General features: G+C 42.6%; 1 protein-coding gene and 1 long non-coding RNA gene across 4 annotated transcripts; one reads left to right on the top strand and one right to left on the bottom strand.

Moving 5' to 3' along the window:
* The first annotated feature begins 936 nt into the window (after positions 1–936).
* pdgfra (platelet-derived growth factor receptor, alpha polypeptide) lies at positions 937–26,179 on the top strand. 3 transcript variants are annotated; one of them, XM_032572705.1, is made up of 29 exons: positions 937–1,122; positions 3,664–3,741; positions 3,832–4,104; positions 4,614–4,871; positions 6,012–6,151; positions 8,448–8,610; positions 9,033–9,225; positions 9,625–9,740; positions 9,839–10,135; positions 10,218–10,475; positions 10,593–10,717; positions 10,835–11,003; positions 11,093–11,282; positions 11,396–11,511; positions 11,635–11,761; positions 11,872–12,068; positions 12,979–13,073; positions 13,257–13,389; positions 13,652–13,756; positions 15,199–15,309; positions 15,700–15,853; positions 17,631–17,791; positions 18,086–18,195; positions 18,680–18,802; positions 18,892–19,003; positions 21,413–21,512; positions 21,688–21,793; positions 22,503–22,738; positions 24,221–26,179. In XM_032572705.1, exons 2-29 carry the CDS (start codon positions 3,684–3,686, stop codon positions 24,366–24,368), a joined length of 4,374 nt encoding a protein of 1,457 aa, XP_032428596.1. In that variant the 5' UTR covers positions 937–1,122; positions 3,664–3,683; the 3' UTR covers positions 24,369–26,179. The 3 variants fall into 3 exon arrangements, with proteins under 3 accessions (XP_032428596.1, XP_032428597.1, XP_032428598.1); XM_032572706.1 differs by having other exon boundaries at positions 937–1,125; positions 3,666–3,741; XM_032572707.1 differs by lacking the exon at positions 937–1,122 and adding an exon at positions 1,878–2,245 and having other exon boundaries at positions 3,666–3,741.
* LOC116726149 (uncharacterized) lies at positions 10,171–26,444 on the bottom strand. The gene is made up of 3 exons (XR_004340553.1): positions 26,085–26,444; positions 14,606–14,608; positions 10,171–10,182 (listed from the first exon to the last, which is right to left on the bottom strand). It is a non-coding gene; the product is annotated as an uncharacterized LOC116726149 (long non-coding RNA).
* Between the last annotated feature and the right edge of the window lie 423 nt (positions 26,445–26,867).

Raw genomic sequence — 26,867 nt, 5'->3', positions numbered from 1 at the left:
TGCATGGAGTGAGGAAGAAGAGGAGGAGGAGGAGGCCCCGGGGCCCTGTCCACACACACACACACGCACACACACACACCCACACGCACACACGCACACCCACACACACACACACACACACACACAATCACCAGTCTGATACCCCCATTCTGTGCCAATAGATAGGTGATTCACAGGGGTTCATTATTCCTCCCATGCCCGTCAGGGAAGCTCCCCGCCCCGGGGGGCCGGGAGGCACAGGGGGTAAAAAGGGTCGGATTTAAGAAACTGTCCGTACTGACGGGTCTAGGCAGTAAACAGGGGTCCCAATCATCAGTTTTCCGTGTCACACAAGCGGAGAGAGAAGGGGATCATTCTGATGGTTTGGGCTCTTTTGATAAAAAAAAAACAAACAAAAAAAAAAACTGAATGAAATGAATGAGAGGGGCGAGCAGTTCTCTGGCGGTGTGTGAGCGCCATCTAGAACCACTTCTGCAGAGTTTCTGTGTGATGCACAAGAACCGCGTTTCTTCGCAACGACAACAAGCGACGAATAGATGCATTTCGTTATAAGTAAAAAAAAAAGAAAGAAAAAAAGAAAAGAAAGGACGGTAAGGGGTTGCTGAACTTACCCGGTCACAAAACAGTAACATTTAAAAAAAGACACATTTAAAAAAAATAAAAAATAAAAACTTCAGACACGAGGTTGTAAAAGTCCGTTTGCACTACAAAAACCGAATTTGTTCATTATTTGTATCTGTGCGTCTTTTCCTAAAGTATCTTACTTTGAAAGAAGCGCAGCGCAAAGAGGGGAGACTGAGGGCGGGGGGGGGGGGGGGGGGGGGGGGGGGGGCATTTCCTGAGAGTTATTTACTTTGAGCCAGATGATTACTTTTTTTTTTTTTTTTTTTTTTTCGGGTGAGGGGGGTTGGACTGTAACATTGAATCAGTTACAGGTCGCTGTAGCTGGAGTGCAGTTGTGAAGGCGGCCGTGGATGCGGACAGAAGGGGCGCACACAGCGCCGGATCTCTGAGGATTATTGCCGCTGCGTACAGGGGGACCCTCGCTGCGCCCTTTCTGGAGGGACCAATTCACTGTGGATATACTTACGAGAAAGGAGTGAATAGTGGGGATTAGGAAAAAAGGTAATTGAAAGGTCGATTAAGCATTTGTTTCGTGCCCAACTCTTTTACTCACGTTAACACAACCTTCAGAATGCATGTTGTAGATCACTATTTATCCTTCTTTCTGTTTGCGGAATAAAGTCCGTACAGTTATAGTTTTTTTTTCTTTTTACTTTTATTCAGCACTTTGCAAGTTGTGCGAAACTTTAGCACAAGTCATTTGTGTTAGGGGTTTTTTTTTTTTTTTTTATCTCAGCGGCGCTTTGCGCCATATGGTCTCTCTCTACCCCCCCGCCCTCCCCTCACATCTCCTTGGACGCCGAGCGGCGAAATGTCGCTCACTCTTCCGGATAAAGGCGCTCAGTTTCGGCTTCGCAGCTGGAGGTGTCACCTCGAAGACCGAAGGCACAATTGTGGGATGCTGCTGCCTGGACGTCTAATGGGAAACACGTTGGAATTTGTGCGTCGCCTTTTCCTCACCTACAGAAGGGGATGCGGAGGAATTAAAGTGGAATATGATCGTTCGCAGTGGAGAGAAATAGAGGATTTTTTTTTTTTAAAGTCTGGATTTGATTCAGAATGAGAAAGGCTCTGCGCCGTTTTTTGTTTTTTTTTTCCCCCTTTTGGAGACACGACGCATTCTTCTTTGACCCCCTGCCCTGCTGTGAGACCAAACGGGTCTTTTCGTCGGATCTGATGCATTTGGACTTAGAACCCCCCTCCCCCCCCAAAAAAAAACAAGCGTGAAAAATCAACCTTTTTGGAAGAGGACTGTATCTGTTAGACACTAGATGGAATACTTTTATTTTTATTTTTCTTACTCCGGGCTGACCTGTTGCACAGTTTGGCAACTTTTTGAGTCGCTTTCTGAGAAAAAGAGGGGGGTAAAGAAAGAGAGGGGCATGCAGGGAGCCTGACTGCCTCTGCAGACTGTTTTGAGCACCATTTCGCTCAGACAAGGCGTGTGCACAGAAAAAAAAAAAACCCGTCAAATCGCATTAGACACTTTGTCATCGGATTCCCACGCAGATATGTAATTTTGCGCATGGTGGATGTCCTAATTATAGAGTTGAGGAACCGCGCTGCCGATGGATTATTTAGCCTGTCTCAGCTGAGCCAGAGCGGACAATCGTTGGAAACAGTAAGATGACATGGAGAGTTTTTCAAAAATATATATATTTTCTTATTTCTTCTCCCTTTTTTCCCCCCCGGCAAATAAGACAAGACGCTGAAAAAGATAAAACGGAGAAACACAAGTTGCCCGTTTACTGTAAAACCGCCTCATCAACGAGGGAGACCTGACATAAATGATGTTTTAATGAAAAAAAAAAAATAGCTCTTGCTTTAAAACGTGGTCGCCGTGAAGACGTTGCTCTGGAGACTGGCGTAGTGAACACCGAAATGGAAACAATTGTTCCCAGAACTTAAGTCTCAGAAATAATAATAATTTTAAAAAAAAAATAACAAGATGTCTTAATTAGCATCTTCTATGTTTGGCATGCTGGCAGCATCTATGTTCGGACTTGTTTGCGCTTAGGCGGAATCAAGAAAAGGTGAATCTTTTTCCAACCAAAATCCAACAGTTATAAGAAGCGACGTGATTAGAGTCGCGTCGCCTCTAAAAGTTGGACTGTGTCGCCCTCTACAGACCGTGGAAGGGAAGTGCAGTGACCTGCGGCTCAACATCCTCACACAAAGAAAAAAGAAAAACCCAACAAAAACAACTGCGGACTCTTAAAAAATATTGCTGCAAACGAATAGAGAAATAACTAAGGCGGACATTGTTAACCCGTGTAGCACAAGTGGATAAAATTATTCGATATAAATCTTGCAGAAGGATGATATTCTGTAGGTATAGTCCAGTGGTGTCAGCTGAATTTGCTCACGATTCAGCAAATTGTGAGCTCTCCGCCTTTGGCTTAGAAATCAAAAATATTTAAGTAAATACATACACGAGAAAAGGGCGGGCTTATATACAGTACAGACCAAAAGTTTGGACACACCTTCTAATTAAAATGGGTTTTCTTTATTTTCATGACTATTTATAAGGCAAGAAATCCCACTTATTAACCTGACAGAGCACACCTATGAAGTGAAAACCATTTCAGGTGACTACCTCTTGAAGCTCATCAAGAAAATGCAGAGTGTGTGCAAAGCAGTAATCACAGCAAAAGGTTGCTACTTTGAAGAAACTAGAATATAAGGGGTATTTTCAGTTGTTTTACACTTTTTTGTTTAGTGCATATTTCCACATGTGTTATTCATAGTTTTGATGCCTTCAGTGTGAATCTACAATGTCAATAGTCATGAAAATAAAGGAAATTCATTGAATTAAAAGGTGTGTCCAAACTTTTGGTCTGTACTGTATATTCAGCGTATCTTCCTTGGATGGTCAGAAAATGCAGCGTTTGGGAGTCACACATGTAGCCTGTCTATATACTGTATATAGCGCAATGACTTACTTAGTATCAATGTGCAAGATGATAGTATAAAAATGCAAAAAAAAAAAAAGAAATCCTTACATTACTTGATATAATTAGTCCCTCTTCTTGCCTTCACAGGCCTGAGCATCCACAGTCATGGACAGCGTGAGGATGTACCTGGTCTGTGGCGTTGCTATTGTGTTGATGGTTTCAGGTAAACACCTGTATGAGACATATAACCTTTTGTTTCTTTTGCTTTTTAAGTTAAAAAACGCTGTCTAACATTGAGCAAACTGTCCCACAGTTACGCCTGGACTGTCCACCCCCACCATTTGGCCAGCAGGAGACGAGCTGGTGCTGGAGCCCCACTCCATCATCAACGTCAGCTGTACGGGCCAATCAGAAGTGGTCTGGGAAGAACCTCCGGCGGACGACGCCGTCGTTACTTCAAACGGTTTCACCTCAGCTCTCCTCATTTACGACGCGACGGTCGAGCACACTGGCTATTACGGGTGCAGGCATAAAGACAAGGAGGGCGACCAAAACGATCTGGTGGAAATCTATGTCCTAGTCAAAGGTAAGGAGGGGGAAAAAAATAAGACCTGAATATGAATGCATCATGATGGCTATGCAAAGCAGGAAGATGGTCATTTTTGATCAAATTGGACAATAACAAGAAATGCAAAAAACAACCATAAAGGTCAAATAGAAGTGATATTTTTGAAAACTCATAGAAGCAAACAAAGTGAGGAAAAACACGTAATATTACAAGAAAAATTTAAAAAAAAGAAACGACAGAGCTGCATCACAGTGAAGTAAAGTGATTCAGTTGAGACCAGCAGAAGAAGTGGGAAAGGTGTGATGCAGATCTGGAGACGCCAGGCAAAAACAGATGGTGTTATTCCCATTGTTTTAACATGTATCCATGTGGTGACTAAAAAAAGTAAACCAATCAATATACGATGAAAAACTTTGGACTAGATCATATATGGCTGACCAATTATTTCTTTCTTTTTTTTAAAGTTGGCATAAGGAAGATAAACCGTTACTTTACAAAAGGTCACATTCTTTCTTGTCCATTTCTAGATCCTCAGGTCGTGTTTGTCCCAGAGAGAGCAGAGGAGCTGCTCGTTCCCTATGAGGTTGATTTGATCATCCCATGCCGAGTGACGGCAAAGACCCACGACGTGGAACTGATCCGAGTCCCTGGCGGAGAGAAGCTCCACAGGTACTACGACTACAGAGTGGGCTTCATGGGCGACCTCTCTCCTGGCCAGTACAGGTGTGAGGCCACATTTAAAGGCCAGACTTTCCAAAGTGACATCTACACCGTAATGAGTTTGGGTAAGTCAGAAATAGTATTTCTTATACATTTGAAGCTGCAAAACCACTCACTTAGATGCAGTTTGTCAGCTATGGGCAACATGCCATGTTCACGTTTTCGACTTGTTTTGCCATTTTCTTGTTATTTGTCTTTTAATCAAAACCCAACAAAAACAATCCTCCATAAGCACAGGCCTCTGACGACGTCGCCAAAGGCAACTGATCAGAATTTATTTTAATTACGTCCACTTGATTTATTTTGTTTTTCCTGCTATTTTGTCCCTCTTGTTGTCATGTTTTTAATTAAATCACTTTAAATAAGTACTCTGTATAGCTGCAGCGAGGCATTTAAGCCTCATATGAAAACACTCAGCGGCTTTCAGGAAAATTTGGCAACAAAAACACATTTGGAGAACACACCGGACTGGACAGATGCAATAATCTTAGAATCCTCAGCTACCATTTTAAGACAAATGTTGATAAGCATGTGGTCTGGTTTGTGTGCATCACTTAAAGATCTTGAGACAATCTCTGCCGTCATCACCGCCCTGCTGTTAGAGGGTGGGGGTCATCGGGTCAAACATGTGAGGCCGAGCCTCCCTGCAACTCAAGTATAAGTTCCAGTTCAATTTGGAATCTGTCAAACTGACTCCTTCCCCATCGCGTTTATTAATGCCACCCGATCAGCTCAAGTTTTACGCATCCTGAGATGTCGCTGACTGAAACAGACAAAAAGCAAAATCAGCATTTTTTTTCCCTTTTCTTTTTAGAAACATATTTCATGGAGAACTATAATTTACCACACAGCTAGGGTTTTATTACTTGTGAGAATTTGTTGCATAGTTAAAATACCGCTTTGTAGTACTTAAAAAAAAAAGATTAGAGGCTGGTTGTTGGGAAACTGCAGTGAAACAACAACGATTAAAGAGCAGCAAGACCTCTTACGTCTTTGTGCAGTAGCTGCTTTGTGATCTCATTGGATTGAATTCATACACATGTATGCACAAGCTTAGCATGTATTGTGTGTGTGTGTGTGAGAATGACTGAAACTCATCAGCCATTACGCCGTGATGAATGTGGTCACGGTAATCAAGCTGTCACCGCCTCGGTTCCTGTGAGATGTCGGTGCTGATAGCCTCTCTGTGGTGGTCCCTGCTGCAGGATCCACGGAGGTGAGCGACTTTGAGGTGGAAGTCAAAGCCAGCGCGGAGACGGTGCGAGTCGGGGAGCCCTTTAACGTCTCCTGCATCGGACCCTCTGGCCCAGCCTTCCACCAGCAGTGGATCCATCTGAAAACACAGGTAAGATGTCGTTCTCTCCCCCCCCTCTTTACCTCTAATTGGTCTTTTCTGAGGTCTTATCCAGAATCTTATGAGGTCATATTTACCTTTTTTCATACTGTTGAGATATCGAACTCAGATCTTTACCTGCCTGTTGCGATCTAGTCCATCTTTTAGGGGGTTGCAATGTGTTTGTTTTTTAAAATGCCATCTTGATTTGGACAATGTCCGTTTAAAACCTCGGTGTGCCAGCTAACCCCCGTGTCAAAGAGCCTGACAGGGAGGTTAAAGGTTCATGATGTATGGCTGAAGGAAAGGAGGCAGCTCAAAGGACGGTAAATAACAGGACAGTAAATCCTTTGAACCTGCTGACCGTGGGACCGGTGGGGTGGATGCCGTCTCCACGTGACAGTCGGCCAAACATCTGAGGCTTTTAAGGCATCGGTTCTAAGAGTCTGAGACAGTTTCACATGCTGAACCTTACAAAAGTGTTCACACCCCATGAGCTTCCTCCCATTTACTACAGCTCAATGACACTTCAGTATATATGTGGTGAGATGATGAAGCAGTTTAATTACGAAGAAAAGGTTACAAATAAAAATCAAAAGTTGTTTTTATTAAACTTTCTGTCCATTTTCTTCAGCAAAAATAGCTCAAACTCCTTCAGTGAATGGAGATCTTTAATGAACATCAATATTCAAGTCTTAGTTCGCTGAGTTAGTTTGCTACAAATAATCAAATTAAGTTTGTCCACGTAAATAAACATAAATAAATGAAGTCTGACAAATTGCATGCAACAAATTAACTCAATTGGGCTGCACAGGTGGTAGCACTGTTGCCTTGCAGCAAGGAGGACCAGCAAGAAGGTCCTGGGTTCGATTCCCGACCCGGGGTCCATGTTCTCCCTGTTCATGCGTGGGTCCTCTCCGGGTGCTCCGGCTTCCTCCCACAGTTCAAAACCATAACATGACTGTCAGGTTAATTGGTCTCTCTAAATTCACCTTCAGTGCGTGTGTGTGTGTGAGAACCTGGTTTTTATTCCCTTGTGGGGACTTATTTCTGTCTACACTGTGGCTTGTGGGGACCACTCCTTCCTGTGGAGACAAATCTTGGTCCCCATGAGGAGAAATGTTGTTTTTGGGTTAGGGGTTAGGAATGTGATGCCCGTTGACCCCTGGAGATAGGCAGCAGCACCCCTCCCGAGCCCACTAGGGATAAACGTGTATGATAATGGATGGAAATGAATGAATGATTCTTTTTTTTTTACGTTGAAGCTCCGTTCTCTTTTTTGTTAGTGCATTCTAACAAATGCAAGCACTTTGAAACTCCATTCCAGTACAGCTGCTGTTATCTAGCAGGCTTGCTCTCCATCCATCTTCCCTGATAAGCTTCCCTGTCCGTGCTGAAGAAAAGCATCCACACATCGCTGGGATGGTGTGTTCAGGGATGGTAGTAGGTGGGCGGCGGTGTAGGGGGGAAGTGCAGTGTTAGTTTGCTATGACACAGCATTTTGCATCTCAGCCAGAAAGTTACGTTTTGTTCTCATTTGACCACTATACCGCCCTTTACATGTTTGCTGTGCAGGTTTGTGAAGTGGGTGACTAATAGTTGTCCTGTCATAAGATTTGACCATCTTTGCTCCTCTTTCAGAGATACAGTAAATATGCCTCTTTGCTGCTTCTCTGACCAGTTCATGCCTTGGTAGGTTTGCAGTTGTGCTGTCTTCTTCCCCCTTTTGGATAATGGATTGAACAGCGCTCTGTGACATTTTCAAAGATTGTTTTACAACTTAAACCAGCTTTGAACCCCAGAACTTTCTCCTTGACCTCTACAGCTGGATTCCTTGGTCTTCATGATGCTGTTTCTTCTTCCCTCCTATTCTCTAACAAACCTCTGTAGCCTTGCAGTTAAAAGTTGAAGAAGTTTAGGAGTACGAATACCTCTACAAGCCACTGTACAAGTTGTGTTTGTGCTGCCCCACATTCTTTAATGTGCTGTATCTTCTGTGAGGGACTCCTTTAAGCCTTTTTCCAGAGATAGTGAGGCAGGGATGCAGGAGGCCCGACTCCTGGTTCTGGTCTCAGCTGCAATTACAGGCTTTTAAAAGGCTCTGAGATCCTGATTTATCTCCTCTGGCCTCACCAGTGTTTTAGCCATCGGCCTTGTGCAGTAACTTTAAAATGGGAAAAAAAAATGCACAAAGCTTAAGCAGCCAAATTGTGCTATAAATTAAAGCATTTGTATGTGATTACCCATTCTAATTGTGAGCAGCTTCGCAAAACATATTCTACTTTCCTCCACCCCCCCTTTCTCACAGGCTGTAAATGCGATTCAGACGACGGAAAGTTTTCCTGACTGGGTCATCTACACTCTGAGCGTCCCGCGAGCCGCCGCTCAGGACGGCGGCCGCTACGAATGCTCGGTCAGGCACGAGGCCAGTGGAAAAACCAGGGTGAGCAGCGTGGCTGTGTCTGTGTTTGGTAAGTCTCGCCCCCCCGTCAGAAACATTCACCAAGTATTTTTGAACAGGGCTCCAGCTGGAGTGTAACGCCACTTGCTCGATGACTTGCAGTCCCTAATAAATATTTGATATCCTCATCATCAGGTGAATTAGCGTGTTTCACATATGTGCGCGTGGCATGCTTAGATCTGTGTGGAAGTCGTTTTCCTCTATGCAACATTAAAGCCTGAGCTCTGGTTTTACCATCAGCCCGTGTGTTTTATGGGATGGTTTCAGCAGATGTGTGTCAGGCCCTCGTTTCACTCCAGCCCTCCGCATCGCCCTGTCTCATTTTACTCCTCTGACACCGTGTTTTTCATGTTTACTCCGTGTCTTTAGACATTTTTTGCAAATCAATAATCATCATTATTCACTAATCTTCTTCCTTTATTGTTGTTGAAGGGGGAAACTCCTTTGTCATCCTGGACCACAGAGGGATTCTGCAGATGGAGTCTGTTGGCATTCTGGCAGAGACGCAGTACACCATCTACATTAATGCATACCCGGCTCCGAAAGTGTCATGGATGAAAGACGGCCAAGCGCTGTCGGAGAACTACTACATTTCTTCCAAAACTAGCCACATGGAAGGAAATCGGTGAGCGCAAAGTTTGTTTTTCTTGAACAAAATGTACATGAACACATGAGTTATGACTGAAATCCTTGAATTACTCTCACATTTTGTCTCCTAAAAACCACAGACTTCAATGTATTTCATTGGGATTATATGCTTTAGACGAAGATTTTTATAATTGGGGAGGGGATGAGTGGAATGGGGCGCTCATCAAAGATTTATTTTGTAAAAAAAACAAAAACAAATCAAAAGCGGGCAACCTTCCCTTTCACAACGATGCACTGCATTGTTTTGATGTTTCTGTTTGTTGATGATTCTGGTTGTATTGTAGCAACATGTGAAAAGCTAAAATGCAATGAATAATTCATATTTGCCAAAAATTCTTTAAAGAACGTCTGATCAGCTCCAATGTTCTTCACGCAGGTATCAGAGCATCGTTACGTTCCGGCAGCCTATGGAGAAAGACAGCGGAAATTACACAATCACAGCCATAAGCGGCTCTCGCACCGCCCAGTTCTCATTTATCCTCCAAGTGGCAGGTAAAACAAACAGATTGGAAAAATAAATACTAGACAGATGCATAAGTGGGTAACAATTCATAAATTAGGACCGAAACTCTTAACATGTCCCGTTTCAGGTTCCACTAGACTTAACCTCAGACCGTCCTTCCCCCCTATCCTGCTACCGGACGAGGATGAGATTGTCGTCCCTCTCAACGAGCCGTTCACGCTGACGTGTCGCGGAGGTGCGAAGCTGATGTGGGAAACACCGTACGACATGCTGGAGCAATCGCAGGAGGACAACAGTGGCCTTTTCGTCACCACCATCGCTGTTGACGAAGCCACAGCGATGCACACAGGTTATTACGTTTGCCTCTACAATGACCACACTGCAGAGGAAACCAAGACCAGCAGTATTTACGTCTATGTGTCAGGTACGGAGCGTACATTTGCTTATGGATTTTTGGTATTTGACATTTTTCTTTGACTTAATAGATGTATTTTACCCCAACACAGATCCCGACTCTCTGTTCGTGCCAAATTTCATTAACCATGTGCCGGTTGACCAAAATGAGATCGAGATTCCCTGCAGGGTGTCTGATCCAAGTGCTATTGTGACACTGGTGAATGTTGACACCAACCAAACCGTACCTAGTGATTATGACAGTAAAAAGGGCGCTTTGGGAATATTTCCTACTGGAACTTATGTCTGCAAGGCCATCATCAACGGAGAGGAGCACACCAGTGAGCAATACATCGTCCATGATTCCATAGGTGCGTGTTTTTGAGACTTGTGAATTATACCTATTTTAAATAAACTGTGACCCAAATGCTCAGTGGCTCTCTGATCCCTCACAAGGCTTTTAACTGGTATCAATTGCTCCAATTCAGATGTCTTGCACGTCGAGCTGTCTGCCAAAAGAACTGCCTTGCTCGTTGGAGACACAATAACTGTCAACTGCCTGGCTCAAGGACCTTATTTACTGGAAGACAACTGGAAATACCCTGGCAAACTGGTGAGGTCACAAGGCAATCTGTGACGTCCAATGAGTTTTCCAATCTTTTTTTTACATGTTTTAGTTGTAAGATAGGACTGACGTAAAGGTATATGATGATCCTTTTTGGTATGACAGGCTAATCGGGGTACCAAAACTGTACGGGAAAATAAGAACGAAGGCCAGATCCTGTACACCTTGACAATCCCACAAGCCTCAACCAAAGACAGCGGCATCTACTCCTGCTCCATTACCGCTGTAGCGTCTAGAGACACCCAGACAAAGGAAATAGCTATTCAAGTGTTTGGTAGGAGTCTTCAATATTTAATTGCAGTATTTCTTCAGGTCATTTTCTGAAGTCGTTATGAGCATTGCCGATGACCACTTTTCCAACAGCCGGTGAGTTTTTGTCCATCAAGCCGGAGTTTCGGGACCACGAATCTGCTGAGCTGGATGACGTCCGGGAGTTCATTGCCACAATTTCCTCCTTTCCTGATGCCCATGTTACTTGGCTCAAGGACGGCATCCCGCTCAGCGACCTGATCGCTGAGATCTCCACCAGTTTGAGGAAGACCAGTGAGACCAGGTTAGTCTCTGTCACTATTCCTCTGAAGGCAAATGAAGAGCCACCACAAATTGTCTGGTGCTATTTTGAACTGTTGTGGTGAGGTCACATTCTGTTGCTCTTATTTTGCACAGCTACAGAAGTATTCTCACCCTGATCCGGGTCAGGGAGGAGGACAGTGGGAACTACACCCTGCGGGTGGAGAACGGAAACCAGAGCCATGAAATCAGCTTAAACCTGGTGGTTAAAGGTCAGGAGGAAAACTTCATCTTACCAAATCAATAGGAAATTGATGATACCAATAGTAGGCAGCCACTATGAAGGCCTGCCTACTTTGATTGACTCAAACCTTGTATTGCTCACAACGTTACAGTGCCTGCAGTCATCGTGGACCTCATGGACATCCACCATGGTTCCGCCACAGGACAGTCTGCGGTGTGCATTACCAGGGGGCAGCCTACTCCTGTTGTGGAGTGGTTCATATGCAAGAACATCAAACAGTAAGATCCACTATTTACTCTGAAAATGACTACATGTTTGTCTTATATATATATATGTTCAGTAGCCATAACCAGTTCAATTTACATATTCTTATCTCACTCCCTTCAAGATGCGCCAATGACTCGTCTTTTTGGGCGCCTCTACCCACCAACTCAACAGAAATCACGATGGAGTCCCACTTCGATGAGGAAAGCAACCTGGAGAGTCAGGTCATGTTTGGCCATCTGAAAAGCACTCTGGCTGTGCGATGCCTTGCCAAGAATGAAATAGGAGCTGTCAGCAGGGAGATCAAATTGGTGTCCAATGGTAAGAACACACCTACCAGTCAACTGATTGACTTTAATCCGACTTTAGATGTTCTTTGCCGTTGCAATGGGCCTTCTAATGAACAGTGTGAAGTCTGGTCAGAGGAGCAGTAGCTGGAAGACTACATTTACAGCTACTGTGAGAAAGACCAGTGTCTTTTCTCACAGGTCTATGAGTTATCATTGTGGGAGATAATTCATGGAAACCACATATTTTAGACCATTTGGTGTAACACCGTGTAGGAGCTAGTTGTCAACACACCTTGTGGTTTGAAACTGCGTCTTAAAGGGAAATTTCCATTGTAACACACATGATGTATTTGGTAAAACTTTATTTGACGGGTTGTGAATAAGACTGCCATAAACATGACATAACACCTGTCATGAACATGAGTAAATCTTCATGAATATTTATGACTGTTGTCATAAAGTGTCATTCGGTATATCATGACACTTTTAATACAAAGTTGACATAATTCAAAATGTCTTTGTTATAACAACTTGTCATTAACCAAGAAATCATGATCTGACATAAATTTGTTATAAAAGTATTACTGATTAAACTTTAAAAATTATGTAGCTTTATGTTATTAAAGCTAAAGTTTAATCAGTAATACTTCTATAACAAATTTATGTCAGATCATGATTTCTTGGTTAATGTCAAGTTGTCGTAACTTTGTATTAAAAGTGTCATGATTTACCAAATGACACTTTATGACAGCAGTCATAAATATTCATGAAGATTTACTCATATTCATGACAGGTGTTATGTCATGTTTATGACGGTGTCATGACAGTCTTATTCATAACCCGTCAAATAAAGTTTTACCATGTATTTTATAGCAACCATAGAGGTGATGAAGAGTGTTCAGAATGTAACATATGCCATCCTTGGCTTTCCCTGCAAACAGGCCCTCACCCTGAGCTGACGGTAGCTGCTGCTGTGCTGGTGCTCCTGGTCATTATCATCATCTCACTCATTGTCTTGGTTGTTATCTGGAAGCAGGTACTGTCGACATCATACTGCACAGTTTCACGCCATTCTGTTGCTCATTTCCATATTTCAAGCATTCATGTGAGGTTGTGAATCAGACCAAGAAACACCAGATTTAAATATAGTGCATTTGGTTTTACTGCTCTGCTTGTTAAAATGGGGAAACCATAACTTTATGCGTCCTCCGCCTTCCAGAAACCACGGTACGAGATCCGCTGGAGGGTCATAGAGTCTGTGAGTCCAGACGGTCACGAGTACATCTATGTGGATCCCATGCAGCTTCCCTACGACTCCAGATGGGAGTTTCCCCGAGATAGACTTGTGCTTGGTGAGCTAAATGTCTTTGTGATGTTCTGGAACCCTATAGTTCCCTGTGGAGATGCTGCAACTCGTGAATCTCACTCTGCCTTTGAAGTAAGGGCTGTGATAAGATAGCTCGGAATGAGAGGTTTTCTGACAGCTGCCATTCAGTTTGTCCCATAGATCAAGGGGAAATGCAACCACTACAAGAGTCACAGAAGATAAAGCAGATCGTCTGTGTCTCGTTTCGCCCCGGATGACTGACCCGTGTGCCTTCCTGTAATCCTCAGGCCGGATCCTGGGCTCTGGAGCCTTCGGGAAGGTGGTTGAGGGCACTGCCTACGGACTCAGCCGCTCTCAGCCTGTTATGAAGGTGGCAGTGAAAATGCTGAAACGTAAGTCTAAAAGAAATTTTAATCTAAAGGACAGCTAACCCGCGCCACTAGAAGCCACTGTTTAGTCACCAATCGCATGAGCTAGTTGACCAGTTTGGTCTTTTCGTCTGCTTCTTCGAGTAAATTATAGGTTTTCAGGCAAAGAATTGAAGCGTGTTTACAAAGTCAGCATAAGCATTGCTGACTGCAATTTAAGCAGTTTAAAAGCTGTTGTTTGAGCCATTGGTGATAAACATGACCTGCAAATAGCTTCACTGGCTTTGTTCTCACAGGCTGTGGCGAAAGGGGTGCGCTTGTAAAAGCGTGAACTACTAATAGTGTCTTAACTTTACGCAAGAAATAATATTGTTCTTTGTGTTTTCTAAACTGGTAAACTGAAAGTTGAACATTTAATCTTTTAAAACATTTTTGCATTTCTTTCTTCCTAGTTTTGTTTGGTTTAATGGGGACGAAGACTCCAGTTTACTATATAATGTAATTTGCAAAAGGCTTCACTCATACGTAGTCTTTTACCCATAAATCCAATATGTTCATTTGACCTCAGTGGTCACCTAGGGAACAGAGTATACTTGCGTATAATTTAGCCTCGGTCTTACCACCCCAAACAATTTCACTGGGACTTTATGTGATAAACAGCAAAAGACAAGGCAGTATATTTACTAAAAATGGAAGGTAAAGCATGGCTTTCAAAACCTTTCTGGTTACCATTTTGCTCTGCTTGGTGTTGATTTCGCTCATAAAATCTCAACAATAAAACTTGGGTTTGTGGAAAAGGTTAAACTGGTGTGACCACTTTTGCAAGGCACTGTGAAAAGAACCTGTTTAATAGCCTAGACGCCTTTCATTTACTTACTCACAATATACCAGCACTGAAGGCGATGTTGATTTTTTTTTTAAAGAATTGTTGTTTAGAATTTTGTGTTTCCATATAAATAGATCAAGGCAAATATTTACTGTGATACACTGAAGATTTTACAAAAGTTTCACAGCTCTTTGCTTTTTATTTTAATAATAAAAAAAATACCAGCAAGTACTCAAGTTTTCTATTAATCTTGCACCAAAATTGTTGTCAATACGTTTCCAGTTGTTATGATCATTCAGAAAACATTTTATTTATTGACAGTATAACGGTCGGTAGTACCAATTTGTCTAATTAAACCAATGCCATTCTGTTATATTAGTTAAAATTCCTCTTTTGAAACGGTGATACGTTTGCATTTTACTATTGTCTACACCGTTCTCACAACAAATCACTGAAAACATGTGGCTATAGCAACACCCTCAATAGCAGATTGAGTGGGGACAGCAAGAATCTCCCAAGCAAACCAGGGTAAGAGTAAGGAAATTATTCGGATCAAAGAGATAGGTGGTGCATGATTTGATGACTCGTCTGTGCACCGACTGAGTCGTGTGATAGTCATGGCTGCTGCACCTTCTTCCAGCCACGGCTCGCTCCAGTGAGAAGCAGGCTCTGATGTCTGAGCTGAAGATCATGACTCACCTCGGACCTCATCTCAACATCGTGAACCTCCTGGGAGCGTGCACCAAGTCAGGTGATAAAAGCACACGCAAAAACAGCAGACCTGGACAAACATGTTCGCTCAAAGGCAACGACGGGCTGTATAGCAGTGTGTTGCTGCCATTGTCGCTTCTTTCATGTGATTTAGTCACCCCTTTACACAGACACGCACAATTATCGCCTCGCTCGCACACACCCCCACACGCAGACACACGCACTCGGATTAGATCGTAGAAGACTTTTACAGCTCTTAAGAGCCGCAGCAGACTGACGGCTTTTGGTGGGCGTGCCATTTTAATAGGCTTTTTATGGGAAAGTAGAGGCTTGCTCTCCTGGCTGAGCTTTTAGCCTTTATGAGGCTCTGATAAGATTAGCCTGCAGACTGACGCCTGGTGCCCGCCTTTATCTTCCGTGTTGTTCCCAGGCCCTATCTACATTATCACCGAGTACTGCTTCCACGGCGACCTGGTCAACTATCTGCACAAGAACAGGGAGAGCTTCCTCAGCCCGAGTCCAGAGAAAAACAAGAAGGAGCTGGATATCTTTGGGATCAATACTGCGGACGAGAACAGCAGGAGGTACGGCGGCCAGAGCAGTCCAGTGCGCTTTTTCTTCTCTCAAATGATCTTGTTTTAATCCGAGACTAAAACAAGATTTTCAATCTTGTTTTGATTTTTAGTTGCAAAAATTAATGTAGGGAGAAGACACAAAACCACGTGAAAATGTCCTAAATGGTAACTCAGCGGTGGAGGAGACTGTCCGGCATCTTCCCCTAATCAGATCAAAGCTTCGAGTGGTTTTACGTTTCAGCCTATAATGTCATTGCTGCTCAGCTACCTGTTAATTGTATCTGCCCAATTAACAGGTCACTGAACAGGCTGATGTTCAGTGAAACATCAGCCTGTCCTCCCCTTTTGAAGGAGCCTGATGGATGACTCACAGTGGCCGCACCTCGAAACGCCCATAAGATGATTTAATCCCGGCTACTACGTTCGCCTCAGCCACATCTCCCTCCAACCTCAGCCCAAAGAACAAGAGAACTAGTAGATGCTGGTTATCAGTCGCAGCATCTATTAGTTCTTTTAGTTCAAAGCTATTCCTTCAACTTTCCCACATTTATGTCACAGCACAACCACAAACGTCAAGGTATTTTGTCAGCATTTTATGCGACTAAGAAACGCAAAGAACAGAATAATTGTGAAGAGGAAGAAAAAAGAATAATTTTTTTTTACAATCAACAATATGAAAAGTGCGTCTTCTAGTGACATTTGTATGCCAGATCCTTAACTCCGACTCCCCTAAATAAAATCCAATAAAACTAGTTGCCTTCAGAAGGCCACAAATTGGTCACCTGTGCAATGATTAATCTAATTAAAACTCTGCCTGTTCTTTGAACATCTCAAAAGTACTGTTTGTGAACATAAATGAAGAAACTGCGATAAAAAAGCAAAGAACACAGCAGACAGGTCAGTGACAAAGTTTCGAAGAGGTCTGAAGCAGGGTTCGGTGAACTTCACCGTCCAATCCCTCATCGTAAAATGGAAAGATATTTGTACGACTACCAAGATGTAGTCATCCACCGTGGACAGCATTCATCAGAAAAGCAACCAAGAGCCTCCCAGGAGCTAGAAAGGCACTCTTATGTGTTGGTTGTGCCTTCCAAACATCTTTTGTTTTTTTTAGGCATAAGGAAGGTGTCACCGAGAAAGGAATAAGAACTCCTGTTTGCAACCATGTAGGGCTTTTGGTTAAAACGAACGTGTTGTTTTATTTCATCAGTCAAATGAAATAAAACAGAACTTTTTGACTACATGGAAAACCACTGGCATCAAAATAACCAATGGCCACACCTTGAAACTCTGAGATGACTTCATCACGCTAAGCAGGGGTAGGGAAGCTGAAAAGAGTTGAAAGGAGATAAATCAGAAAACATGTTAGAGGAGGCTGCAAAAGACGTGATGCTGCGCTGGAGGTTCGGCTTCCAGCAGGAAGACATGCAGAACGTAGAATCAGAGCTACAACCTAATGGCTTGGATCAAAACTATTTTATTTGTTAAAATGGTCCAGATGTAAATCGAGCAAAGCGTCTCTGGAAACAAACCAATGTCCACAGATGCTCTCCACCCAGTCTGGCTGAGCTTGAAGAATTTAGCAAAGATTAATGAGCAAAAAGTTCTTCCATGCAAAACATTTTGGTGTAATTTACTACACGAAATTCAGCTTTAACATAATAAATGGTTTAAAAAAAAAAAAAAAAAGATCCAGCAGTGTGACAACATTTTTTTTGTTACAGAAATCAACATTCTCTCAGTTCGCTGCCATCAACAACTCTTCCTCTCTCGTCTTTGCTCCCAGTTACGTGATCCTGTCCTTCGAGTGTAAAGGAGACTACATGGACATGAAGCAGGCGGACAACACCCAGTATGTGCCCATGCTGGAGATGAGCACGACCTCCAAGTACTCTGACGTCCAGGGATCCGACTACGACCACCCTCCTTCACAGAAAGACTCAGGCGGTGTGTACACTCTTCTCGCTCTCTCTCTCTTTCTCTGTCTGTCCTCAGAGTTACTGGCTCACGCTCGCTGGGCCTTGGTGTTGTGTTTGAGTCATTGTTGGTTAAATGGGGTACACCCTTGTCAGAATTTAGGCCTGGCAGTGGCCTGTAATTACCCGGAGAAGATAATTGTAGCGCACACATAATAATGCCCAGTTTGAGGCTGCCATTAAAAGCCAGGACTAAGAAAAGTTGGCTATATTTACGACTGAACATTTACTCACGGGTACCCTGATGGTGTGTTTTCCCAACCAGAATCCGACAACCTGCTGTCAGACGACATGAGCGAAGGCCTCACGACCACCGACCTGCTCAGCTTCACCTACCAGGTGGCCAAAGGAATGGAGTTTCTTGCGTCCAAAAATGTACGTTTGAAGAAAGCCGGTGCTCTGATTCCCGAGGCTATAAACGGAATTTTGCAGATTTTGTTTTATGCTCCATAAGAAGAACTGCCCAGGGTGGGGTTGGGGACCGGGGAAAGCAGCGGGCGTATGATAAGCAGCCCCATAAAGGTTGCCGAAGCCGCTCAGGAGAAAGGCCGGGCGACGAATATAGCAGCAGCGAAGCTAGAGCTAGAATTACCAGGCCGAGACGCGCTGCAGCCAGAAACTATTCATCCAACTTCATAGTTATTATCCCTAAATATCCCAGCGGTCATGGCCGTCTCTACCAACCAGCCTGTTTTTATGTGACGTTTATGCTTCTTAAAGCAAAATGAAACAGTATTAAAAATGACCTTGGCTGAAAATGCGACACAGGAATAGTCTGTGGCTGTGGGAGCAGAATGTACTGGAGCAAACAGATGACAGCGACTCCTTCATGCTGCTAATCAACTTCTGTTGTTGACAGTGCGTGCATCGGGACCTTGCAGCCAGGAACGTCCTTCTCTCTCAGGGCAAGATTGTTAAGATCTGTGACTTTGGGCTGGCCAGAGACATCATGCATGACAACAACTACGTCTCCAAAGGAAGCGTGAGTGTCTGCTCAGACATGAACTTCTAGCTAAGGCATGCAGCGCTTTAATGATATTTATTCTTTTCATTACCTCTCTTTTGTAATAGACCTTTTTGCCAGTGAAGTGGATGGCCCCGGAAAGTATTTTTGACAACCTGTACACCAGTCTTAGTGACGTTTGGTCATATGGCATCCTCCTCTGGGAAATATTCACCCTAGGTAAGTTTTTAAAACGACTTCAGTTCATAAATTTATGCGATGATAAATAAAAGTTGTTGTAGTGGTAAATATGAAAAGGTGCTTCAGTGTGGTTCATATTGAACACCCGTGTAGAAATCCCAAAGCCGGGTGTATTTCTTAAATGACTCCTTAAAAAAATCTTTTTCTGGCATTCAATGGTTGAGAATTATAGAAAAATCTTATTTGCAAAAAAAAAAAAAAAAAACTTCCTTGGTGTTTTTTGTTGTAAGTGTTCAGAGGGGGTGCACAGTGGCGCAGTTGGTAGCACTGTTGCCTTGCAGCAAGAAGGTCCTGGGTTCGATTCCCGGCCCAGGGTCTTTATGCACGGAGTTTGCATGTTCTCCCTGTGCATGCGTGGGTTCTCTCCGGGTACTCTGGCTTCTTCCCACAGTTCAAAAACATGACTGTCAGGTTAATTGGTCTCTCTAAATTCTCCCTAGGTGTGTGTGAGTGTGTGCATGGTTGTTTGTCCTGTATGTCTCTGAGTTGCCCTGCGACAGACTGGCGACATGTCCAGGGTGAACCCCGCCTCTCGCCCGGAACGTAGCTGGAGATAGTTAGCACCAGCGACCCTCCCTACCATTCATGTATTCAGTATGTAAATTAGCTAAATTAGGCATAATTCCGACCAATTCTGATAGTGACAAAGTAAATCAAACATAATCCTGTGTGTGTGTTGAATTGGCATCAATGTGTATAAGTAGAGTACCGATGCGGTGGCTTGAGATGAATTTGTGACGGTCGTCTACAAAGCATCAAACCATCATTGCGTTTTCATTGGGTGTTTGTTAAAAAAGGTGGAGCATATTTACAAAGCAGCTGGAGGTAGAAGGTGTCGACGGTTCTGAAATGTAGTGAAAATGGAATAGGAAAGTAAAATGATGTAGAGAGAAATAATATAGTAGTAAACACTTTTATTGACTTTTCCGATGCTTATTCCATGTGTTCATGTTTCACACAGAGAGATTATTGGGGGTGCAAAACCTACCTTTATTTTCCATTAAACATTTGTCAGCTTCTGTGTAAAAACTGCACAATGGAAACTCAATGACAGCTGAAACGCTGGCAAAAAAACAAAAAAAAAAAAAATAATAATTTGCATAAACCACCATGATGAATTTGAGTTTATAGCAGCGTTGGTCCCTCTAAGACACAGGTGTCAAACTCCAGTCCTCGAGGGCCGCTGTCCTGCAGTTTTTAGATGTGCCACAAGTACAAAACACTGGAATGAAATTGCTTAATTACCTCCTCCTTGTGTAGATCAGTTCTCCAGAGCCTTAATGACCTAATTATTCTATTCAGGTGTGGTGCAGCAGAGGCACATCTAAAAGTTGCAGGACACCGGCCCTTGAGGACTGGAGTTCGACACCCCTGCTCTAAGACTACCTGTTAGCTTCAGTTCAGCCAACCGACGTAGATTCACAAAAGTCACTGAGTTAGCAACTGCATGTGATAAAATAACAGTTTATTAAAATGACATAACCTACTTAAACAAATGTTTTTAATTAACAAAGAGCTCTTTGTTGTAGAAATATTGTCTTTATTATTTATTTGCACAGATGTTTATAGCATTCTCCACATTTATTGGCACCTGCAAAAAAAAAACAACCAAAAAAACATTTGCAGGCTTTGTTCTAAGAAAACTTGTACTTATAATTCAATTACATTAAGTAAGCTATAAAACGATTGTGTGTTAGAAAGTGAATATTTCAGTGGCCTATATTTGGCACACTTAACATTACTTCTATAAAATTTTGGTAAATTAGATGCTTTTGCATATGTACATTTTGTATCCAATTTTCATGGTTTGCTAATCAGACATTAAAAAGTTATTGTAAAACAAGATCCTCAAGGGTTCTCTTGTGCTAAGCAGAACTGGGATAAACTATTACTGTTTTCCTTGGTTATAAATACGATATGACAAAGAGCGCAACGTCTGGTTACTCCTAAAAAAAAAATTAAGGACATGTTCATTTCAAGCAAATGTATGCTGATCATTCATTAATCATGAAATTGCATCAAGAAAATTATATTACTCATATCTCCAGTTAGAGGAGCAACTAAGAAGTTCAGGATAATTTAAACTTTGACAAAACAGAAAAAAAATACTGGACATGGACTGAAGTTTATTTTGCCAATCTGAAGAGTGAGCAGGTTGGTAAGGAAGGTTAAAAAATAAAAACGAAGAACTACAAATATTTTCTGAAATATTCTACTTCAGAGAATATTTGCCTTAGATTATATTCCTGCTGTTAAAGAGGAGTTATTTTAATTTGCTACATATGACACGCATCGATCAAAGTTTTACTATGTGCACTAAAGTGAGAAACAGCTACTTGACGACAGCAGCTGGCTCTCAGTCATAAATAACCGTCTCTTTGTGTGAAGGTGGCACTCCGTACCCAGGGATGGTGGTGGATTCCAGCTTCTACAACAAAATCAAGAGCGGATACAGGATGTCAAAACCTGAGCACGCTCCGCAAGATGTGTACGTGATCTCATGTTGTAGGCATGCCGTATCTGTCAGGACCTCCCTGACGTCACGCCGAACGATGTCATTTCTGAGAGCTCTAATGTGCCAACGACTGACATTCACCACGGTGAAATTACGAGGCTTGAGTGGCGCCATCCTTTTTCAGCAATGTTGTGCGCACCTTTTTCAGGTACGAGATGATGATGAAGTGCTGGAACACAGAGCCGGAGAAGAGGCCTTCCTTCATGGGTCTGAGTGAAAATGTGGCGTCTTTGCTGCCCTGCAGCTACAAGAGGGTGAGCGTTCCCATCTCAGTGCTCTCTGTGTCTGGAACACCTGCTCTGCATGTTTTACCACCACTCATTACTGACCGATACGTTCCGCCTCCCGTCTTGGTTGTTTTCATTCTTGGGTCGTTTTACTGGTCTTGTCGCCAACTATTTGCCAAGCAAAATACAGGTTCAGAGTTCTTTCTCCCCTCCCCCTGTTAAAGCTGCTGGTAGCTTTAACAGTTCAAAAGCCAGTCCACAACCTCTGTGAGAACACTGGGAGGGTTCCTGGAGGCTCTCTCCCTCCATCTGTGTAAAAGTGATTAGAGCTGCTGGATGGTCATAGTGGCTGGCCTCAGTCTGGCTAATGACACAGCCTCGGTTCTCGCCTCCACCACCCAGCCTTAATTAGACTTCCACACCACATGTTGTGCGTCAGAACAGCTTTGCCCCTGTCCTACTCCCAGTTTTAATGGCCAGCAGCTCAGGAGCAGCCAGTCTTTTTGCACGTTTGGTTTGGCGGGGATGTTTGTGATTTCCAGCTTGGGTCACACCATCCAGCTGATGACAAAATCCTCACACACCAATCCTTCTCTCTCGGAGACGCATTTTCTGTTGACGCGCGCACGCCCCAATGACTATGTTCCAACCGCGTTTATTCTTTGCAGCACGAGACATTTAACAAGTGTCTATTTTAGATCAGCTTCTTAAATCCACGTACGGTTTTCTTGCGCAGCACTATGAGAAGGTGAACCACGATTTTCTGAAGAGCGACCATCCCGCCGTTACCCGAGTCTGCATCGAGACGGACGCGGACTACGTCGACATTCCCTACAAGAACCAGGGCAAGCTAAAGGACAGGGAAAGCGGCTTCGACGAGCAGCGGCTGAGCTCCGACAGCGGCTACATCATCCCACTCCCTGACCTGGACCCTATATCTGATGATGACTACGGAAAGAGGAACAGACACAGGTATGCAGAGTCATTATTTTGTTATATATATATACATATATATATAAACATGGTTTTTATGGAAAAGTGGCCAGAGGACAGTTATTATTTTTAAAAGTCCCAGAAGGCCAAGCAAAACATGGAAAAGGTTTGAATGAACTGAACTTTGGATAATCAATGAAGAAAACCTCTGAACAATGATGGTAGCTCGTTTCCATTGACCACATAATTGCGCAATTTGACATTTTGAAAATAAATTTGCTTGTTAGAAACATGCTAATTTACCAAAAAAAACACACAAAAAAACTTGTTTTTCAATGAAAAGTTGAAAAACAAAGATGAGGTGATTTCTTGGCCATCTTGTAAGTTGTTTATTTCGCAAAGCCACAATGGAAAGACGTTTTTAGCATCACAAAAGTCACAAGATCAACTACCGGATGTTGCCAGAGGCGCAAACCATGTTGAAGACGACGACAGGAAGTAGTTGGAGGATGATGGCGCTGCATGTTTTATAAGGATTTATCACGTAAACAAACTTTATTCACATGCAATTTTAATTGCATGTTTTATTTAATGGATACAACACAATTGCAAAATTGTGTTTTCTGGACCTTAGCGGAATATCAACACAGTTTTGGGCACATTTGTAATGGAAACACAGCTAATGCTACCTGCAAACTGACAGTATTGATTGGGAAAAAAGTTCCACGTTTAGTCAACACCAAGACACCGAGAGTCAGCTGTAGATGACATGTCAAGCCACAATAGTGCTGTAATTTTATCATGTCATCAAATGACTTGTGTGCTTTTGACCATTAGCTTCCACCTGATAGTAAAGAGTAACCTGTCTCCATCTTCCATGAATGAAGTGCTCATGTAACACATACATTCGTTATTAAAAACTGCGCTAAACTGAATAGGTAAAGTAGCACAACACAGCCATCCACCATTGTTTTTGTTGTTATCTGCCAGTTCATGCATTGAATAAATCCTACAGTTCTGCGGGTTACTTTCATTCATCTATTTATTTATTTTTGTGAGCTTTCGCACCTGCAGAGTACTTCACACTTCCACAGGTGGTGCTACAGGAAAGTTTCACTCTGAGACCCGGTTTCAAAAAGTGCCAGCGTGAGCGACTCCGGTCACTGTGTTGTGAAAAATGTGACTCTTTAGCTGAAGAGTAAAAGAGTTAAAGAGCATTTGCCCGTTTACAGCTCTGTGTAAACGGGCAACATCCTGAATTACAATCCGGTGGTTTGGATCAATTCATTATGATGTTTTTTAACAGTCCTGTGAAAGTCTACACCTTAATCCAATTAGCACTAAATCATGTTCAATAATCGGTGGAAAGATCCCGGTTAACAGAGGCTTCCCATCTAATCTGAGCTTGACGTATGTTAGAAAGAAGAATGGGCCAAAATTAGATCACTTTAAATAAAAATAGTTTTGTCGTAGTTCTGTGACAAAAACTAACAACGATGTGTTATTCTCTCCCACATGTAGCTCTCAAACGTCTGAGGAGAGCGCCATTGAGACTGGCTCCAGTAGCTCCACCTACGCCAAGCGCGAGGGCGAGACCCTGGAGGACATCACGCTGTTGGACGAGATGTGTCTGGACTGTAGCGACCTGGCCGAGGACAGCTTTCTGTGACAGCTGCCCAGCCTCAGCAGGAGTGGCACGGGGCAAAGCTGCAAGGACAGTGGGATACTAGAGTGGGACCTGTAAATCAGCCAAAGACTCTGGCCGTGACACTCCTTCTACAAGGACAGAACAAAACCACTTCGCAGTCTCGGTGAGTCCGAGGTGACGTAAGGTACGGCCATCCCTTCTCCGTGGACGACGACTTTTTTTTTTTTCGGCAACGGAGATGGGGATGAGCAATAAAGAAAGAGTGACTGACAGGATGGATTCCAAGAGGGAGCAAGTGTTGGTGTTGGACGTATCCGGATCAAACAAATCAGAAAAAAGGAAGAAGAAGAAACATCTTCCATTTGAAAAGCTTTATTGTGTTGGGCATTCTTTTACCTGCAGTATAAGCAAGAAGGAACAAATCGAACGTGTTGGTCAGAAACTGCATAACTCCTACAACATACCACTACAAATGCACTATTGTTGCTATACGACTCCAATACCAGGAACTGTATTACGAGGAAGTAGGAACTGTTACAAGGGAAGCACCTGATGCTGGCACAATCAGTAGCAATACTTTGAGATAAAGCACAACGTTTGGACTGAGTGCGTCTTTTTTTCTCTCTCTGTGACTATATAGTGTTCTCAAATAGCTAAGTATGTGCAGTAGTTCAAATTTATTTTTTTACGTCATCAGTATAAGAACATGTATTGTTGTGAAACCAATAGTTAGTAACAGATCGTAGCTGTCTGAGTGGGTGCAAGAAGAGCTTCTGAGTTGCATTAGTCTTTGCATAACCTCTCCGTTTCTGTCCCAAACATACACACACAAAAAAAGATCTTCAGCTTTATTCCAGATAAAGACCTAGCTCACATTTGACACGTGGGCCTGTTTTTTGGTTTTGTTTTTTTTCCAAATGAAGTGTGATTGTAATGTAAATAGCTCCAGAGTTGTTTTATAAGAGAGAATTACTGGGGGTAATACTCAAGTATTGTATGCGAGTACAAAAAATAAGCTTCTGCATCCGTATCTGCTACTATGAAGACACTGTTTTTATAAAATACATCTGTTAGGTCTACAAAACACCATGGGGACATCTCAATGAAATGTGTGGATTAGAACAAATCATGGGCTGGTTTGAGATTCCAGGGTATCCATCCATCTATTTTCTAACACCCTTGTCCCTAGTGGGGTCGGGAGGGGTGCTGGTGCCGATCTCCAGCTAGATTCCAGAGTACAAGCACAAAATTTCTTAATTGAAACGTGTAACACGTTCCAATTGGATTTCTTTAATATAAGTCATATTGCTTCAAATATTTAATTGCATATTGATGATTGAAGTTATAATATTTGTTATCTAAAACATTATTTGTTAATTTGATGCATAGACTTATGCAAAAAGTATCATAATAATCATGACAAATTTAATTGTGGCTTTTAAGGGTTTATTGGCCAGAACAGCATTTTCTTTTCTTTTATAGAGCAATTCCAGTTTAAATATTTAAACTGGAAACACAGTGAAATACTTCTAAAGTTGTAGGAAAGTAAACTACCCTTCCTTCAGCCTGCTGATCGGCAGTGTGCAGCAGCAGGTGGGAGACATTAGTTAATGCTCCACAGCTGAAGAACACTTTGATAACATCACTGGAAGAAGGACTTTAAGTTGGAAGACTTGTATGATGGAAAATTTTAGCCTTTGATATTGATACCAGCCCATGCCTTGTTAGAAGACAAACAAGAGATGGATTGAAGTCCAAGCAGAAGGCTTTCAGCATTTACATCCCTGGGAGCTATAAAATGAAATGAATCAAAGCCAAGGTAGTATTTAATCAAACATAATACCTGCCAAAGACCTTTTATCCTGTCGTGTTTCAACTGTCTTTGCCATTTTGACCTCCAGTAGCTTCTAGCTAGCTCTAATGAGACATTACTATTGAATTCAATGTATTGTGATACATCTGTTACATGTGTTACCCCACCGGCATCTTCTCGCTTTACTGTACCTCTGCCTCATCCCGTTGACTGTGATACAAACTGCAATCATTGTTGCACTTTGCTTTTTTTGTCCCATGTGTCTAATGTGTTGCAGATGAATACACAAGCAGAACCTAAAATACTGTATTCTTCCTTTGCCTCAGCTGTATAAAGCAGTGTGGATGTGAGTGTCTGTGAGTGATGTGTTGATGATGGTACTCTATCTGTAGTCGAAGATAATCACACCCAGTATGACCTTTTAATATTGTTTCATTATTTGACATCATGTACATTCAGATGATTTATATTTCAATAAATGATTTATAATGTAAACAAACGCCAGGTTCCATTTGTCTCCGTTGTTAATATGTCTGACATGGGAAAATGAAAAATGAGGCGTTTCGGAAACAGATAAAAATGGGTGGTTTATTTTTTATTCTCAAAGACATTCTATGCTAGAAAAATAGGAATTCATTGGGAAGATGAATGGGACTCACTTTTATGCGGGAGTTTCATATTTTGATTCACCAATGCTACATAAATTA

Source organism: Xiphophorus hellerii, chromosome 9, assembly GCF_003331165.1.
Source record: "Xiphophorus hellerii strain 12219 chromosome 9, Xiphophorus_hellerii-4.1, whole genome shotgun sequence".
NCBI lineage: Eukaryota > Metazoa > Chordata > Actinopteri > Cyprinodontiformes > Poeciliidae > Xiphophorus > Xiphophorus hellerii.
Note: the sequence above shows the minus strand (reverse complement) of the source record. Positions and strands in the feature narration are given on the sequence as shown.

Bases quoted from the DNA above. Each gene is read 5' to 3' on its own strand.
- pdgfra (XM_032572705.1), top strand. From the start codon at position 3,684: ATGGACAGCGTGAGGATGTACCTGGTCTGTGGCGTTGCTATTGTGTTG. The intron at 4,105-4,613 runs GTAAGGAGGGGG...GTCCATTTCTAG, and splicing joins AATCTATGTCCTAGTCAAAG to ATCCTCAGGTCGTGTTTGTC. The intron at 11,283-11,395 runs GTTAGTCTCTGT...TATTTTGCACAG, and splicing joins AGGAAGACCAGTGAGACCAG to CTACAGAAGTATTCTCACCC.